This window comes from Haliaeetus albicilla, chromosome 8, assembly GCF_947461875.1.
Source record: "Haliaeetus albicilla chromosome 8, bHalAlb1.1, whole genome shotgun sequence".
Taxonomy (NCBI): Eukaryota; Metazoa; Chordata; class Aves; order Accipitriformes; family Accipitridae; genus Haliaeetus; species Haliaeetus albicilla.
This window is the reverse complement of record NC_091490.1, coordinates 6,364,292-6,384,044: the sequence shown is the minus strand read 5'-3', so window position 1 is coordinate 6,384,044 and position 19,753 is coordinate 6,364,292. Positions and strand designations below refer to the sequence as shown.

Here is a 19,753-nt window from a genome sequence, read left to right as displayed (position 1 = left end):
CAATCCTGCAAAAAGATGCAGCTTAGCTTTGAGATGATTAAACAGGTGAGAAATATTATCAGGCTTGGGGGATCCAATTTAACTGCAGTTACATAGAAACCAATTGGAAAAAGGCTTTATTTTTTTCCTCATTACCCAGAATGCAGAACTGAACTCGAGAGACTCTTCCCTTACCTCACAGAGGCTTCACAAACTGATTATTTTTATGTTAAGACAGAAGTATGTAAAAGGACTTGAAACACCAGCACAGTTTGCCAGAGGAATATAATTATTCCCAAAGCCAAAACTAGAATAAGATGTGGTCCCCATTTGAGTTGTGTCAGCCAGTTACTGCATCTTCAGAGGGCACCCACCATACACTTTGTATTCTTGTACACTTACATTCATAAGCATGAGATACTGTTAAAGATGCATTTTTAAGTAAAGGCATAAAAAAAAAAAAGGTCTACAGCTCTTTAAGAATTGGAGCTTTTAAGAATTGGAGCTTTTAAAGAAACCACAAAGCAATCAGCTTTTGAAAGCTCTTCTGTCATACACAGAGAATGCCATGAATGACATGCACATTAGCAGATGTCATGTGCAAATCTCTACTGCAACACAAGGAGGACAGACCTCAAGCACTTTGGCATCAAAAAGTCATCTGCATTTTAAGCCTGCTGCTGACAGCCATAACACTGTTAATTACAACTTACAGCTTATAGTTGTGGGAATGTTGCAGAAAATACCAGAGCAATAAAAAAAATATTCTGCACCTGTTTAAATGCATGAAAAATTTATTTGAAACTTTCAGCTGAAGTATTTGGGTCAACAGTTACACCTGAGGTACTAACTAAAGCACCATTTTAACTCCAGGTGCACATTGCAATACCAGAAAATAAGCAAATTGAATTATTTAATAAGCCAAGCAGGCAAGAGTCTTTGACATAATAGTCAAACCTGTGGTAGAAGTTAAGCTTTGGGAAACTTTAAAAGACTTTGTGCTTAACCTTTAAATATAATGAAAGGCTGTCCATCACCTTACAGTGTTTGCTGTAAGCCATCTATATGCAAAAGGACAATATAGTTCTAATTTCCACTATCAAATCTAACACATGCAGTGTCTGCATTACAAGAAGATTACGTGTCTCTGTACTGAGGAAAGCAATATGCAGGTCTCGTTGTAGATCTGGGGCTCTCTCTTTTACCCAAACCTTACAGGCCCCCTAAAGAATTATTACTACACAACCACCCACTATCAGCTGATCGCTTCATCACACCAATGTAACTGACACCATGGCCATCTTCAGATCTTAGGTCCTCTGTCAAAAAACCCAACCCCACAGGAGTAACAGCACTGAAGAGAATGGAAGAAAAATGATCCAGATTTTGTTTGCCTTTATCACACTAAATTCATTTGCAAGACCATTTAGCTTACTGTTATCTCAAGGAAATTACAGTAAGGTACTGCAGCTACATCTAAGCTCTTCATACTCCATACATGTTTTCTAGTGTAGATATCACAATAACTGGAGTCAGTTTAAAAATTGAGTAGTTAATTTTCAAACAATTTGGACAGGTTTACTTCCAGATAAAAAGCTTAAAAAAATGCTTTTAAAAAGTCATCTTTTTCACCAGAAGCTACCAATAATGTATATTATTTTGAAAATATGCTGCGAACTTTCTTCCTATCCCCCTTAACAGAAAGCTCTTGGTCTAAACTTTCATTCACAATATCATCACTTAGAAGTTTTACTAAATGCAGTAATATTTCCTCTATGTTTCAGCGTAGAGCAGAACTTAGTTTCCTAGGTCACCTTAAAGATAAAATCCAAGCTGCTAGCTTTTCAAGCAGTATTTGTGTCTTAACAATGCCTTTCTGCACACCCATTTTGCTCTGAAGGAATATTTCCATCTTACAGAAGACTAACATGTTTTATTCCTGGGCACATCTGTTTCCTACACACTTCATCTGCACTAAAAGTGTTATCAACTAAATTTATGGAACACTTAGGCACACTAAGCATCTATGTAAATCTCTACTCAGCCCTTTAACAGGAAAGGGTAGGGAAAGAATACGTCGTGAAAAACAGTGAAGGATCTGAGTGACAAAGTAACTCTGATAATCTCAAATGTCATAGTCTTACATAAAGTAAGAACTGACACTTTCTCATTTGTAAGTGATATTAAAAGAAGGCAAGATGAATTTTTAAAAAGTTTTATTATACAAAAGATTATCCAAACCCAGAAGAGCTCTTCTACAGTTCTAAGAGTTTTGTTCTGTGACTTGTACTTCCATATGCTTTTCCAAAAAGCCAAGATAAAAAGGCTCATTAGTCCCACTTTCTTCTTACCAAGAGTGTTGAAAAAAGACAAACGTAGCTGCATCAAAATCTGTTATTTATTCTTTGTATTCCAAGAACTGCTGAAGTCTTTTCTTATGTTCTGTGGACACTTGCACTGCACTAAAAACAACAAATGCAGAACATAAGATTTTACATTAAATGTAATACACCACAAAAATTAAGCCTCGTGCCAAAATTAAGTACACATTGAAATCAACAATTACACTGAAGCTAAATTTTAGAAAACCTAGCTGTATGAAAAACCTATGGTCCAAGACAAAAAAGTATATTAACCCCTAAAACTGTCAATTCTTAACCTCAACAGCTTCCACTACTAAAACACACTTGTCCCAAGAAAACTAGCCTATTTCCTTACCTTTAAACACACACAAGCAATTGTTTAACTTGCAAGAACGATTTAGATAAGAAAGAATCTCTTAAAATTCTCTCTTCTGTATATCGAGCACTTCCAAACTGAGTGACATTTCATCCCCACAGGGAGAGATGGGCAGATACTGCAGGAGTTTCAGTCCCACAAATTCAGAGGCCAAGTATGAAAGTCTGCCTGCTGTGACAGTAGCTGAGAAAGAGCCATCCCACAACCAAGCAGCAAGGGAATTTGATTATTTGGACTTTTCATAGGATTCTCAGGACTCTCTCCCTACAGAACAGGTAATTGTCTCTATTTACTTTCTTTTCAACAGCTAAGATTTATTAAACGAGTGGTATTCATGGACTGCTTTTAAAGAGTTCATGAAAAGTCACTAAGAAAAATTGCCCAGAAATCTATGAATAATGAGTTTCTAAGGAGACCACATATCTATACAAGAATTTTTTAAGGTTCCATAAATAAAAAAAATACTAAAATACCATGTTAGAATAATAACCTGAAGGGATTTTTGCCAAAACTTCCCTTTTCACAGCTCCTACAATAACAATAATTTAAACTAAACTTAGCAAGCAAGCAATCATGAAAAAGTTCTTACTTCAAGTGTTCTCCAAAGACAGTAGTTATCCGGTATAGTGCTGTTTTCAGAGATGCTCTAAGTGCAAATCGTAGTGTTTTGTAGGAGGTGTCCACCAGACTTCCTGAAATCCTGGGGGGCTTGCTAGAAACATGAGGCAGCTTGAAATGTCTGTCTACAACCTGAATGAGAAAAACATAAATGAACTTGTTTCATCTGTTCAGTTATTTCATAATGTAACTAGCAACATGTTTATGTCAAATAAAGCAAAAAGAAAGTGCAAGTTCAGAAATTCCACCAAGACACACAAAAACGTACTGGAGACTGAGCTTGACCTTGCATTTCCTGGCCATCAACATGAACATAGAACCAAGTTCTATGAAATAAGATTCTCTGTTAATGAGTCTTAAATGCTAAGCACAGCACACACTGAAGTAGAAAATACAACTCTGTCCTGTATTATGACTTGTTTCTTTCAGAAACAGTATTGGTTCCACCCCCCACCCCAGTGCCTGTTCTTGCAATAGATGACTTACACTGAAGAACTTTGATAACCTCTAAATTCTTTCCGAGAATCTCCATTAAGGCACTGTAAAATTATTATGTCAATAGGACACACATATCCTTGGAAACAAATCTGGATTTTTTTAAAATACACATTACACAAACATCAGTAATTTGAGAGTAATGTCTTAGTATTAGTAGAGAAATACTACACAGATCTTATCTACTGTGATTTGCAATGTCTCCAAGTGCTCCAAATTGCACGAGGAATTGTGTACAGCCACATAAAGATTAAGTCCCAACTATGCATAAAATATAGTATGATAATTGCTGCATCTTTGAAATAAAGTTTAACTGAGCACATAGTACTTTTTTTTTAATGAAACATTCCATTAAAAACATGCTTTCTACTTCTACATTTTAAAAAACTAACAAGGTTTTTATTCAGCTGTTTCATAATGCACATAGTGGCAGCTAGCTGGTTTTTTTGAGATTAATTACAGAAGAGTTGCTACAGTGGTAACAACTTGAATGCTAGGACTGGTGAGGAAGGTCAAAATATAAAATTAACAGAACTCCTTCTCTTCTACTAAACTTGTTCTGCAGTAAGGAAAAGTTAACAGTTTTTACCTCCTGAAGAGTCAGTAATGTATTCAGGATAGCTGGCAGTGTAGTCTGGACAACTCCAAATTGGTCTTCAGTAAAGGAGGCTGCTACCAAATGAGACAGACCTTTAAAAAAAGAAGTTTGCTATAATTACTGAATTCTCAAGTTCTGAAGCATGAACAAAGATCATGGTTTTGCCCAAAGATTCTACTAGTGTGGTGGAATTCTTCAGGACTTCCTGCAGCCAGATGACAGTTACCTCAGCTTTGGCTTGCTTCAGGACTAAACCAGTCACTGGTTTGACAGGTGTACAATAGTTTGAGGTTGATAAGGCAAGACAGATTATATATAAAATAAATTTAAAAAAAAAGCATTGGCTCCCTCTTTCCACTGCTCTGATCAGAGCTGTACCTGACATCAACCAAGAGACAGGACCTATTTCACAATTCTTTTAGCCATAAACAAACATTTCCAGATCACTTAACTTTCTTTGTTCAGCTTGTATGAGAACTCTCTACTACTTTGAGGGAAACCTTGATTTAGCTTTAAATCCTTCCTCAGTTTACTTGTTTATCATATTTTAAAAAATTACAACCTATCCCTCTGCCCTTAGTTAACACACAAATGGTATCTTCTGCTTTTCTGCAAACTGAATGTGATTTCTCATCTCCTGACTCTATAGGTCCCAACTCATCACCTTCAATCTGACACAGCACAGCATATCTGCCCATAAAATATATTACCCAAGAAAAAGATCAACTTTTGCACTGTCAAATCTAATAAAAGATTCTATTAATACCAGTATTTGCTCACGACTTTGAAACAAACAGGAAAATCCCATAGTGCAACCACGTACTGTCATTGTTCTTTTAATTCTCTGCAGACCATCTTTTTCCATTTATTTGTTACTACCTAAGTGCCTCCCTGCCTCAACCCTCTGTGATTAACAGAGAAAGACTCAGAGCCTTTAGTCAGAAAAGCTGTTGTAAACAGACATCATAAATCTGTTACTAGAAAAAAATGTAAAAGTGATACATGGGTTCACATGGGAGGGAAGCAACAGAAATCAAGTTTAGGAATCTCTACCAAATCTCTGCAGAAAATAAACTAAGAGATCTCACATGGGATCGCAAAACTAACAAGTGAATTAGACCTTTATTCATGTTGGTATCTGAAATGCAGTCAGGTTTTTGTCAAAATAGATTCAAAGATTTTTCTTCCTTTACATTTATAAAGCACAGAGCCCCAGAAACCTGGAATCGGATCCTTTTAGTTGTCGCAGTTCCATGAGCCAACAGAATGGATTACCTGGGAATAGAAATTGCTTACCTTCCAAAGCCCAGATGTGCATTTGGGCATCAGAGAAGACAGCTTGGATAGAGGCTTCTGGGTGCTGAGAAGAAATTAAAGCATTCTGAGTGCACTTTATAACTAACATCACCAAAACTGCAGGTTTCAATTAAGGTATTACACATTTGATAGGGTCATGTCCCTCCCCTCAGAAAAGACCTGTAAGGCTGACAGATCTCAGGGAATACCCAGAAAAATCTAATCTTTTAAGAAACTAAAATTCATTTTGGATAGAAGCTTCTCACAAAGCTATAGCTATAATTGGGACTTCCAAAAAAAAGTCGTCTATAACTGATCACAAAACACTGCTGTACATGTAAACATAAACCATTATCACATACACGGGAAAGATCTGCATATAAAAATATGATCTCTGCTTGCAGAAAACATTTAAATCCCTTAAAAACAAAGACCTAAATTAGAGGACGATGCTTCTATAAAACGTAACTGAGTTATTATTCAATTATGCTAAGAGAAATACCCAATTGGTTTTTTGTATAAACACTATGCAAGTTTAGTTTAAGTGTTCAAGTTCACTTGAAAAGTAGAATCATAGAATCATTTAGGTAGGAAAAAGACCTTTAAGATCATCGAGTCCAACCGTCAAGTAGTAACAGTATTAGTACCAATATTTCATAAGGAGAAATTCCCAACATTCTAGCTACCACTTCTTCCACAAAGGAAAGCTATAAAGAATTTATTTGGTACACTGACCTAACAAAAAGCAGTTAAAGGAATTTTAAAATTAACTAGAAGCCGTGTCATCTTACATTAGTATTCCAAGACAATTGCATTTAAGTTCTCAGTTGTGTTTTACTAGTACATGATGCTTTAAGCAAAAAGCAGTTAATAACCAGATGCGTTTAAACAAGTATTATCACTCTTTTTTATGCAGGTAGGGGATAATTCTGCTATGAAACTCACAGTAAGGACAAAGTTGTACTTATGGAAAGCCTTAGATGAAAAGAAAGGTTTTAGAACTGTTACTATATGGAAAAGGTACATAGTGCCACAGCAGAATCCATATGCTCATGCATTTCTAGTCCATACTGCTCAGTCACAAAAGATCATGATTACCTTACTGAAGAAATACATTATCAGCACTCGTTTTGACAAAAAGGTTTTTATCTGAAAAGAAACAAAAGATTAAAAATATAATCTGTATTTATCTGAAGGCATGCAAAGTTGCCCCTCCACAACCCTACCATCGTCTCACAGCATAAAGGGATTGGGGGGTGGGGGGGGAAGATTTTTGTTATGTAAGCTAATTGAAGAAGGAAGTATTCATTTAACAGAAATGGAAAGTTCTTTCAGAACAGACAATACTTAAGCTGCGCTGGCTGCAACCTATCTGTACTGCAACTTTTACTCTACCTGTTGTTGCTTGTTCTGAAGCCATGTGTAAATAACTCTTGGCTGTACTGCCTCACTGCCAACTCCTGCAGCAGAGAGCAGTGGGAAGGATTCATGGTGGGAACCGTTCATTTGCAGATCTACAAGAGAAATACAGTATCTTCAGAAAAACTGGTTGCTGTCACTTAAATCCTCAAGATACAGATCTCTATTGACATGCCTACTACTACACTTACAACTACAAGGCTAAAAACAGTGCTGTGGAAGAATCTCTACCTGAACCTGATGTCCACAGCTTTGGTCCCCTTCTCGTAACTTGAGGACTTTGGACTGATCCATGCCAAGGAGAGTTTACATCCAGAATTCCCATCTTGCAACTTAAAGCAGGTGAGCTGAAAGGCGAACCAACATCAGACCCAGGTGATGTCTTTAAGGGCATTAAGGATGATTTAACCAGCGAAGACATGGAGGCTCTGGGAGCAATATTAGACCTCGGTGACTGGAAAGACATATCTTCTGTCACAAGGGCTCCTAATGACAAAGAACACACTACATGAAGACAAACAGCCTGGCATGTATGAAATAAAAGATGGGTTTGTTATTTGATTGCTATTTCAACAACCTCTCTATCATTAGAGATTTATTAAAGGACGTTGTTTCCACTGTGGTTTTGCAAAGCAGTACACATCCACATGAAGTGTTTTAAAAGTTCATCAGTTTAAGACCAGCCTGTGATGAGAAGAATCCCTGTGGATTTCTTTTTCTCCTTTTGCTAGCTAGCGTTGCTACACCCTGGTATCTATCTACATAAAGTGTGCTTTTAGGATTAAGTACTAGAAAAAAGGCTACCTGCAGAAGAATGGCAATTTTTTCTGATTCTGCTTGGTATGTAAGAGAAGACACATCACTTGCAAAATCCAAGAAAGAGCAGCACTAGAAGAAATTCACCTCTGACATACCAACAGTCCCCTGCTGTTCCCCAGGCACTTGTATCCTAGGCACTGACTAAGGGATTCAATTACCTGGCACCCTCTATACTAACACAGCTCTGCTGCCAGGAATGATGCCTAAGTCTGGCATGTAAAACACCCGAAATGCTTGCAGGCTGCACACAGCTCAAGAGTCAGACTGGCTTTTCTTATCCTACAGTGATATTAGTGAATCACACAAACATATTCAAAGTCTGCACAACAACAAAACAAAAACTAATTTTACCATCTTAAACTAATTATAAGAGCAGCTATGCAAATTACAAAGCATCCCTTGGCAAGACTTAAGTTCTCCCTGTACGAGGTTGAACCACTGACTAAAACTGTAATAATTAGACTTGCTTAATTCATGCAAGTGTGGAAAAAATACTGTATTGAACATAACATCATGCAACGTAAATGAACTGAGTAAACATGATCTTTCCAAGTTTTCTAGTTATTTTGGGATTATTTCAACAATAATACTTAAAATTAAATTGGGGGAGAGACTTTTTTTGTTTGCATTTATTTACAGAAAACCCCATGACTCATTTTCCCCATACAACTTAATTGAGACTAACGTGCCTATGTAATCTATTGGTCCTTTCATGCTTTACGAACAGTTATGAGCATTTCCTTACATACCTGGAGTCTGTGGAGATACTTTCAGCTCTCCTGCTGGCTGCTTTGCTCTCCCATTTGCTGCTGCAGCTTCCTGCTGTGCGATCAGCCTCTGAGTCAGATCATTCAGAAGGCTCAAACACTCCCTTGATATTGCAGTCCAGTTGTGTGGGTGCCCACCTAGCAGTATGCACGCAAAAAGGAAAATGCAGTAGGTACACTTAACCCAGATGCTCACCCTTCTATCTATTCTGACAGTGCCCATATGCTCTCAGCCTAAGCTTCAAAGTTACAGTACCACTCCATTTCTAAGAAGACACAGTGCATTTTCACCATGACAGTTTATTTGTACTGAGAAGAAGATGAAAATATGGACAGATTCTATCCTCCCATCAATGGATAACTCTAAAAAGACTTTAGTGAAACCTGCTAAGCAAGCAGGAAACATAGGCAGTTTGGCCCATCAGATCTAAAATCACTAACAACTAAAATGAACAAAGTAGTATCAATGGTGATGGTAAACAGTTCTGAAGTAGTACAAACACTAGAATTCCTGATGAGGTGTAACAAAAAGTTCCTCAAGGCTTTTAAGCAGTTTTAATTGACCTCTGCCATATCTTTGTATATAGCAAGAGGCTTGAATATTAATTGAAATTATAACCATTGTTTGCTTTCACAACTCTAGCGGTGAGTCACTATTTATGCTTGATTTGCCCTCGCTCACATCTCAACATTAGGTGTTCATACCCATCTGTGAGATTATTCAGTTTGGACTACGTGACTGGTAGTGTCAAGAGGACCCTGCTTTCAGTACGTTAAGACCTGTGTTTCCTCATGGTTGTCACTTAAATCAAACAACAGGCACCAGAAGTCATTTAGTTTAGTAGGTGAAACAATATGAATATAGATGATTAAGCATCCTTTTGGAAAAGGCACCATAGGGATACTTTTACTTATGAGGCCTTCTGGCTTATGTAGCATGCGTCACTGCATTAAATAACTTCTAGAAGCATTTGACTAACACTTTTTAAAAAAAAAAAAGAAAAAGAATCAATATGAAATAGTTTTTGTAATTACCTGGCTGACTAAGGCTAAAGACTTCCTGTCGTCGAACAGGAGAATATTGGGAAAGTAACATCAAGTCTTGTAAGGCTAAAAACTACAAAGGAAAATGTTTTAGTGCACATAAGTCCAATGTATTTCCTTTAAAAATGTAGTTATCCATACAAAAGCAATCCCTAACAAAGAATGAGCTCACACAGACTAAAACCAGCCATGTAACAGAAAAAGAAAGGTGGCAAAGGACTGACACATCCCTAGAACTGCTCTGGATAGGGCTGCTGAGTTAGTAAGAGCTTCAGAGAACTTTACTGATAAGTCATTTCTTTGGAGTTAAAGAAGATCTAACACCATTTTTTTATCTTAACAGCTAACAGCTCAGAAAGAATCTATGACACAGAAAAGTCTAAGGAAAGAACTGTTTTTGCAAGCCAGAGCTCAACTACACAGTATGCTATACGGTACTGCTTTTTCACGTGATTAAGTAGTTAATGTGGCAAACCAAAAATAACCAGATTTTTCCCACTATGCAAGATACAATTATAAATTACACACCTTAGTAATGGCTGAGATTATAAATTAGACTTCCTCTACCTTTAACTGTGCTGTACTCAACTCTTCCCCACCCATCATCCTTTGATAGTGCAGCAAAGCTTAAAAAAGGATTCAAATGGATTGCAGCCTGTTATACCTCTAGTCTTATCAGAGATCTGTATAATCAGTAAACGTGGATTTTGCACATGCAGGAAAATATTCTTATCTTTATTTACCTAATACTTCTTATATGAGGTCTCCAATTTTTAAGTATTATAATCAGTAAATCCCATTAATGATTACCATAGTCAGACCAAAATTACTCTCCTTTACTCACAGATTTTAAGTAGCTTTTTAGTATTCTCTTTTTTAAAAAAGAAACACAACTTCCAACATAAATATGGAAATAACATTTTAACTTCAAGAGAGAACACACACGTAAGAACCCAAATATAAGTAGCAGGGGTAAAGGATTAAGAGCGTACAAAGATAAAACACCTGTTTATGTGACAAAGACTCAAAGTTGAAAGGGTTAAAAAAACCTGAATGTCACTAACCTTCTGTTTTAACATCAGTATGCACTAACATATTTATGCAGCAGACAAATAGCTCTTACCTCCAACTAAATGAGTCTGTCTTCAGCTCAGGGTGCCACAGTGTGGTGAGCACCAGCAGATGTCACTACTAAACAAATTTTCACCATTAACTGTAACTGCCTCCTTCAGTGTTCTGAGGCAGCTTTTTAAAGAACCAGTTAAAATAACTGGTACCTAGAAGATCTGATTGTATGCTTTGAGAAACACCTTCTCAGCACACACCTAGATGGGAAGATGGTGGGAATTCAATTACCTTTATAATGAGGGGAGGGTTGCTGTTTAAGATTTTAGGCAGGCACTGGTCTGTCTCCTCAGCAAAAGTTGGCTGGACAGGGAAGTGATGCGTCTAAATATAAACATCGGAAGTTGTGTTATACAGAGCAAAACACAAGAAAACCTTATGAAAGACCACACCTAAGCTGTTACTTGTCAGATGAAAGATGAACTACAAAATACCCCATTGCTTCAGTCTACTGCAAACTAGCCTGAAATTTCTAACATAGAACCAAAAAGACTTTACTCCTTAAATTAAAAAATCTCAGAAAATCCAGATATATTTATCTTCAAATACCATCCATGTACCCACATAATTCATAGCTAGGGGCATCATATCATTATGAGAAGACATTTCACTAACCACATACCCAGGAAAAACTAGTATTCACACCATATTCAGAAACCAGACTGAAATCTAAACTGTAATGTCTATCTTCAACAATGTAACCACTCTGGTAAAGAACTGAGGGTTCTTTCACCAAATAATAAAATATTTTTTAAATTCTTCTTTTGCACTGTTTCACTGATAAACTAACGAATTCTTATTTGTATCATAATGATATTCATATTCTGTGTTTTAACAGAATTTCTGTTCTTGTGGCTACAAAATTAAAAATGTAAATAGCAGTGCTTAAATTGTATCAAACATTGCATCTTTTTAACACTATTTAGCATGGACCAGTTTGGGCACAGACTACCTATCAATTTTGTGTTACTGCACTCATTTTACATATCATAGCTTTATCCTCCTCTGTTTCCAACTGCAAAATTTAAATTTGAGATAGCAATTGCTTTCAAAGTGTTAATAAAGTGACTTCATGTGGTCTAAGTTTACAATTTTGTTTCCTGACTTTTCAGTTAACGCTATGCAAATATCTACAAGCAGCTTTCAAAGTTTTTTAGCTCATTAAAAAAAAAAAAAATCACGTGGATAAACAAATCTTTTGTTCAACAATCAAAAGGGCAAGGTCCATTTTATAGCTTCACAGCTCGATGTTTCTTTTGTCTTCCAGTTTTATAAGCAATACAATAATTACAGACATTGACACACAGTGTTCACTGGTGCTTCAAGTATTATCCTTTGAAATAGGTTGTTCACACCTCAGAGCTATCGTTGGAGCCATCTACAGATCCTGACCCATCACGACATCAGTTACGCTCAGCTCATTGTTAATCTTTTCTCCATGCAGTCACAACAACTAGACCTTTTTAATTAAAGCTAACACTCCAACAAGCGCTGTATGCCATTTCATGCCATAAGAGTGTTTTGCCAGGATTTAAACCTTGCTTCTTTTCCTACTAATCTGCAGCCCAGTAATGTTTGTTTTGTGTTTTTTTTAAAAAAAAAAGTCAAGTTAGATGAACAGTTTTTTCCTCTGTATTCTTACAAAGTATCCGGATTTGTCAACAAAGATCAAGTCTTCTCCAATTCTTTGTTGGCGAGGCTTCCCCCCCCGCCCCGCCCTCTTCAGTCATGTTCTCACTTTTATTCTAACAAGATTCATTACATATTTAAATGGTCTTTTTTTAGCCATATTAATTTGTAACTTTATGATTGAATGAAAAAGCACAAGTGTCTTAATTCCCAAGATTGCTTGAAGTCTATTTTAATACTGCAGCCTGAATTAGATTAACAAGTCTCTGCTTTGGAGAACTCTGTACTTTGATAGTTTGCTTAAATTTGAGATTGCTAGAGCTTAGCACACAGAAAACTGGCAGCACTTTGTTCTCTTTCCTACTGTAAAATTGGATTTAGCACTATACAGTTTCTGGATATTATCTTCCCATGTAACCTGTAGCTGTTTGTCACAAGTCTTCAGCTAGTCTCAGACTCAAATACAAAATCATTGCATGGAAACACATGCAGAGACCAAGCTAGTAAGCTCTGTCAGGCAGCTACGGGCCCTGTGCTGACTCATTGGTCTCTACACCTAAAGATGACAAAGAACACGGGGCGGACACCGTGAAGCACAAAGTGGTTCTTTCTTAGGGTGGCCCCAACAGCATCTGCATGGATTTAGCATCAAACATGAACAAAAGGGGGACATGGAAACAGAATTAGAGTAAGAAGAGGAGATGGAAATAACAAAGCATTAATTTTGTAAGCAGCAGAGGGTTGTCTTGCTATAAGGAGAGAAAGGGAAGGTCAGTTAACGCCCAGGCCTCTCTCAGCTGTTCAGTTATCAGAGATTATCTATAGTGCATGCTTTGAAAATTCAGAAATTCTTAATATGTTATTGCCTAGTAAAACTGCTTTTGAAAAGAAAATACTGTCTGTGGAACACTGATGTTATACCTTTAGCACTGTCACTAAGTACTAACCTCTGTAGCATAGATTTTGAAGAGTAACCATGCAATGTACCAGGTAATCAGAAGAAACACGCCACATAACCAGGCATGGTAAAACAAGGAGAGATCCAATAAGCCAGTCAGAGTGTCAAGAGGATGCAATTTACTGCAGATAAAACAAGAAGAAGATATAAGTATTTTTATCATGGAAGATGTCTATTGTAAGCTCTTACAGTAGCAATAATTGCAAGAATAAAGTTGCAGTGTTTTTGCAAAAACAGTTTCTTAAAGATGTTTGAGATACCATTTCTTTAATTTTTCAGTAACTGTGATGAAATGAAGTTAAGAAAAATTAATTAAATCAAAGAAAAGAAATATGAAATAAATAACTACTACAGTTTTAGTCAATTAAGGTATTAAGACTTCAGTTTCCCTACTTTAAAACAAATGGTAGCCATATAAAAATGAAAATATGCCCCCTCAAAGCACAGAAAAGCAGATAAAACACATGTATGAAATTTGGAGAGATTTGCCTTTCTAATATTTTAGATACTTACAGGGATGAAGGAAACTAGAGAGGATTTCTTAATGACTATCTACAAGATGGTTCCTACAAGGGCATGTTGGTTCCTTTTCGATCCATTTCAGAAGTACCCAATTCTCCCCACGTTCTGCGTGGGGAGGCAAAGAACTGAGTCCTACCACACACAAAGAACCAGTTGCTAAGCTGGACTTCTTCAGCAAAGGGAGCTGTCAGCAATATGCTGCTGCAAGTTTTCAGCACAATATACTACCTACCTGTCTATACGAAGATCCATTGTGGTACTTATCCATACCTTTGGGATGTAACCTAGGGGATCAAAAAAAACCCACTGAAACAATTATGACACTGCAAAACACATACACAATAGGCCAAAAAGACGACAAAAATAGAATGCATGTATAGACAAGAGACTGGGCTTGTAACACGTGTGCACGAGGAAACAATCTGGTTTTTTTAAGAAATGGAAACAAGAGAATGAAAAAAGGCTTCAGGCCAACAACTATATATTGAGAGATGTAGACCGTATCTTTTATTGCTAGCTTCTCAGCACTGAGTTATTTGTGTTTCCTTACTAACAAAATGGGGTTAATAGTAATTTAATATTAATTTTCACTACAGCTCAGGCAGCAGCAGAGTGCTTTTAAAGACTTAATGGAGACCGATATAGAACCACCATACTTCTTATTTATCCCCTAATGTGAATAAAGTGGAAATAATTCTAGCATATTTTGACAGCATTTAGGAGGATAACTACAACCATAACACAAAAATTTCCTGATTTTAGAAAGTCCAGTGCAATCACTTTCATCAGCACTGATTTTTTTACCACAGTTTTAAAGACCAAACTTAATTTTCATATGGGAGGGAGCCATACCCAGCTTCCTTCAAATAATATAAAGAGCACTTGAGAATAAAGCAAAAGTCCCAATTTTTACCCCCAAAATAGTGAAAATATAGCAACATTACATATAGCGAAGTCATGCCCACTGCTGGTATGTCAGGTTCAGCTCTGTGACACTGTATTTTCAATACCAGGCAATGGAAGGAGCAGTCCAAGGCATGGAGATGTTTATCCATGTTAAAAAATATTTAGGAATATTTAAAGAAAAAAGGGAATATAAATTACAGACTAAACCTTTTTTTTTTTAATTGCACTGTGTTTTCAGACTTACAATCTTTTTGCCAGAAATCAGGACAGGTATGTAAACAGAGGCCCAAAGCATCAGGTTTTAAAACATACACTTGTGAACCACCAGCTGATTAGAATTTGGTAGCTCCTTTTATATGCAGGTTATTTCACAGATGCCTGCAACAAAATTTCCTGCACAGAAGAGATCACCAGAGACAATAGTCTATGTTTTGGTACAGTGACCAAACACAGACTTCAGGTTAGAAAACTATTGTTCCCCACTCCCTTCTCCTTAAAATACTGTCATCTTCTTATAATGTTATCAGCTAGATAATAAATTCTTATAGGAAGTGTTCATCTCTTTGAAGAAGAGACATTTCTCATATGCTAAACAAGCTTCTGTGAGGCTGTAAGACTTGAGAGAGAGAAAGAGAATTTCAGGAACCCTTACCAAAAAAGTAATATGTGACACAGAAGTTTCTAACAAAATATAGTGATTCCACACAAGTGTGTTTAACGAGGAGAGGCAAAGATCTTCTGAAACGTAAGTACTTGTATTGCTAAAACCAAAAGAAAAATAATTTAGTATTTTGCATTCAGAACAAATCAATGAAATGGTAAAAAAAAACCACCACCACCAAAAAACCCTCCACAAGGTACTTGAAAACCTGAAGTCTAGATGAATTAAAAAAATTAGTTTAAGGCAATTCCAGGTGTTATACCTACTATTTACTCTCCCAGTCTCTTTCTGCCATTTTATAATCATCTCTAGTTCTCATGCCTTTTCCTACTTGTAGCAGTATGAAAATGGAGCATGGGGTAAATTGACTCTAGAAGAACAAACTAGAAGAATGCTATCTACTGCAAAATAAACAAACACACTCCCCCCCTAAAGAAGGCATATTTAATCTACTAGATTTAATTTAGATTAGAAATGTTCCATTAAAATATAGGGAAAATTCAGACAAGCATGAGTTACAGAGTCAGTAATCCTCCAAGCAGCGAAACCAGTGTAATACTGACGCCATTCTGCATACAAATTCTGTCTTTCCAAACGACTAAAGCAACCCGTCTGACACTATATGCAAATGAAACCAAAGTGATTTATTGTTTCACTTGGCTAAGTTGCGTTAAAAAAAAAGGGAGAATTAACAATATTCAAATAATATAATTTTTTTAAAAATTGCCAAAATGATGCTTGGTTTGCTGATAAATTGAAGGGTCATGACTTAAATGTTTTCCACTAATACAACCAACCTTGTTTAAAGATACCTTTTGCCAAATGGCTGCTGTGAGGCTACAGCAACAGAAGAAATATTTTTAAGGTGACGTTTCACAAGCCACTCCTCACCATTTCGCACTGGTACAGATTTCTGTGGAACTGCTAGAGCCTCCTCCAAAGGAAGTAATGGAATTTCAGTTTCCATAGCACTACACACAAACAAGCTTTGGATGTGGAGCTTTAAGCAAGATTTAATGTGCTATTTAGACTTTAAGTGAGCTGGTACCCAGTTACAACTGATAATATGCCTTTTTTTTTTAACTCTCAAGATTTTTAGCTTTTAGGTGACCTTTGTTGTCAGTTCCAGGAGTTAATGTTCAGTTTGTGTATGCTGTCTTTCTCCTGTAGTTCACTTTCTGCAATGGTCCACTTCAGCCAGCTTTTAGCATGCATCAGAGGGGTGTAAATCCTATAGTTACAGCATCTTGGATTTCTGTGTTCATTTGAAAGGAGGAAGATGAACACTACCAGCATTTAAGGCTGAGTGTACGCTTCATCTGTTAGTGAAAGCATGAAAACAGACAACTGCTACTACCATATTCAAAGATATAAACTATCAAGGCTTTTTTGATCACTGTTTTACTTAGACATGTATTTTTGCAAAGGTGTTTAAACCTCTTACCTGTATGACTGGAAATGGCAAATAATTCATATTGTTAATAAGATACAAAAGACTATAACTGTATCCCATGAAAGCTCCAGAAAGTAGAAAAAAGAGGTGATGCTCATTTAGGCACATCTGAGGAACAGCATCATCTAGGCTAAAACAGGAAACTTAGAATTAATTCTGAGTTAAAAAAAAAAAAAAGTCATTCTAGCCTTAGGAAGTTCAAATCAGAAGTTAGATTTTACTTTTCTGATCAGTAGATATGATGATATCTCAGTAAGTTTTTTCTAAAGTAGGAATCCCACCACCTTTTTTTGTAATTTATGCATGAGGATGCTTCCGGTATTTATGAAATATGTCACATTAACCAGAAGACCAAGACCTAGCTCAGGTGACAACCAATTTGTCATCATTCAACTCTCCATTAACAATCCTGGCAATTTAGTTTTTCTGACCCAGTTACTTCTCTGTGCATTGTAACATTTACAAAGGAGGGTATTTCCTATTCTTTAATAAAGGATACCAACACGTAATTGCTTATTTTTGATAGTACTCAAATTTTAGTTATTTGTTTGAAAGAAGCCATCAGTAAATACATTTTACAATATAAGTTCTTTGCATAATTTATCTTTAACACACACAAGTAATTACCTTTCTGAAGGCGTGCAGGGCACAGCAAGAAACTGGAACTTCCCTTTTGTCATAACTGCAGCGCACCAAGCAACCAACATTCCCATTACAGCATGAGCAACTGAATGGATAACTTGCTGAGGGTGAATAATTTTTCCTATTAGTGCTAATCGAGAGCATGGTATTGATGGCACAACTGTAAACAAAAGCCGAAAGTTAATTTTCATTTCTTACTGATAAAACCCTTCATTAAAAAAAAAAAGAAAAAGAAAAAGAAAAAAACCCCACCAAACCATTGTCACCAAAGAACTTTTCACAGTTGGAATCATCGCTAAAAGATAAAGATATTAATGAAGTGGTCCAGCTAAGAGGGTCTTAGCCATGAGGCAAGCAGGAACCTGGGACGATTTACTTAAAAATAAGCTTTGCGTATTGTCTATACTAATTTCAAAGGAAATCTACCAACATTAAGTAAATCGAATGTAAATACAAGTCTCTTTAAATGGTCATCCTATTTAATTCAGGTATCACAGACAGTTCAGCAATTTACATAACCCACCTGCATAAAACTCGACGTTGAAGATACTTATTACTAGTATTACCACAGACATAAGGAGGATACAAAAGATGACGTAGGAAGTATATAAATCATTGAAAGAATCTAAAATTAAAAAAAAAAAAAATTGCTCAGAAGATTGCAGTAACACAACAGTGACACATGAAGTAACAGAAAAGACCACTGAATCAGTCAACAATAATCCACTAAGTGCATAAAGGGGAGTAATGTTCAAGGGACTCTATAGTCTCACACCAGATCTGCCCAGCTTGCACAACATTTCTGCATAAAAGCATACTTAAGTTTCACAGAACCTATTTTACACACTTATAACTGGTTTTCTCATAGGTGAGCACTAAGAATTTTGTTTAAGACAAGAATCTTTCAAAGTGAATTAAACTATAGCTCAACTAACACAGCTTCCTTTCACGTAATAAAAGCTGCAACCATACAGCTGCACTTAAAAGGTAAGCAATTCCTTACAGAGTAAATTGCTTTTGGTCGTCTCTTTTGGGCTTCTGTATTTCGAAAGGGGGAAAGAAATCACGGGTCTCTGCCTGCAGCAGCTAAACGATCACAGGTATCAATTTTCCATCTAAACATCTCTCCATTTTCTGTGTGCGCACTCGAGGGAAAGTTATGCTCACCACGCAGAGGGGCTATTTCAGGAATTTCACTTGTCATTCAACGCACCAAAGTTAGAGGAAACTTAAGCTCTTTATGCAAACAGCAGCTGCACGGGGTGGAAAGTGGAAGTGTGTCCAAGCACTTCGGACAGACAGCTCCGCCACTTTTCCCTGAAGGATACACTTACGTGCGCTTGCAACTCTTACTTGTTCCTAGGGAGGATTACGGCTATAAGGAACGCAGAAACTCACATTGAGACAATCTCCGCTACAAACCGCAGGCAGACGCGAGAGGTGAGGAAGGGAAGGCAGCACCCCTGCGCCCCGCTGACGGGCCCCCTCTCCTCTTCCCAGAGCCCCCCCAGCAGGCCGTTCCCAGCCCCACGCCGCCTCCCAGCGCGCTGCAGGCCGCGTTTCACCGTTTCCCGTCCCCCCTCAGCCCCGACCAGAACACCTACTCGAGATCCAGCGCACCGGGTGGAAGGGGTCGAAGCCGCTGAGGACGACGAAGGCGGCGGTGCAGACGGGCAGCAGCAACACGGACCAGGCGACGGCGGCCGCCACCCTCCAGCCCAGCACCTGAGGAAAGCGGAGCGTCAGGGGCCGCGGGGGACCGCCGCCAGCCGCCCTCCCTTCCTTCCTCCCTCAGGCCCCGCACTCACCTGGCGGAGCAGGGCCCGCTGCCGGCCCGCCCCCGCCTCCGCCTCCATGCCGGCGGCCCGGCGGCCCTCGCCGCCGTTCAAAGTCTCCGCCGTTCAACGGCCACCCCCGCCGGCCTCACGCCACTTCCGCCGGACGCCGGCGGTCAGCAGCCAATGAGAGGGGAGCAGATCCATTTTCCCCGCCCCCCCCGAGTAGGAAGCGACCTCCCGGCTACGGGACCCGGTCGCAGCCATCATGGCGGCCTGAGGCGGGCCCCGTCGTACCGGCGCGGGGC

At 37.8% G+C, this 19,753-nt stretch overlaps 1 protein-coding gene across 1 annotated transcript; it reads right to left on the bottom strand.

Moving 5' to 3' along the window:
• Nucleotides 1-2,178: 2,178 nt before the first annotated feature.
• NDC1 (NDC1 transmembrane nucleoporin) lies at nt 2,179-19,622 on the bottom strand. The gene is made up of 18 exons (XM_069788687.1): nt 19,479-19,622; nt 19,275-19,395; nt 18,194-18,295; nt 17,656-17,830; nt 17,020-17,158; nt 15,567-15,675; nt 14,241-14,292; nt 13,476-13,608; nt 11,131-11,223; nt 9,766-9,847; nt 8,713-8,868; nt 7,376-7,630; nt 7,121-7,239; nt 6,824-6,874; nt 5,726-5,789; nt 4,421-4,521; nt 3,308-3,468; nt 2,179-2,441 (listed from the first exon to the last, which is right to left on the bottom strand). Exons 1-18 carry the CDS (start codon nt 19,524-19,526, stop codon nt 2,378-2,380), a joined length of 2,025 nt encoding a protein of 674 aa, XP_069644788.1. The 5' UTR covers nt 19,527-19,622; the 3' UTR covers nt 2,179-2,377.
• Between the last annotated feature and the right edge of the window lie 131 nt (nt 19,623-19,753).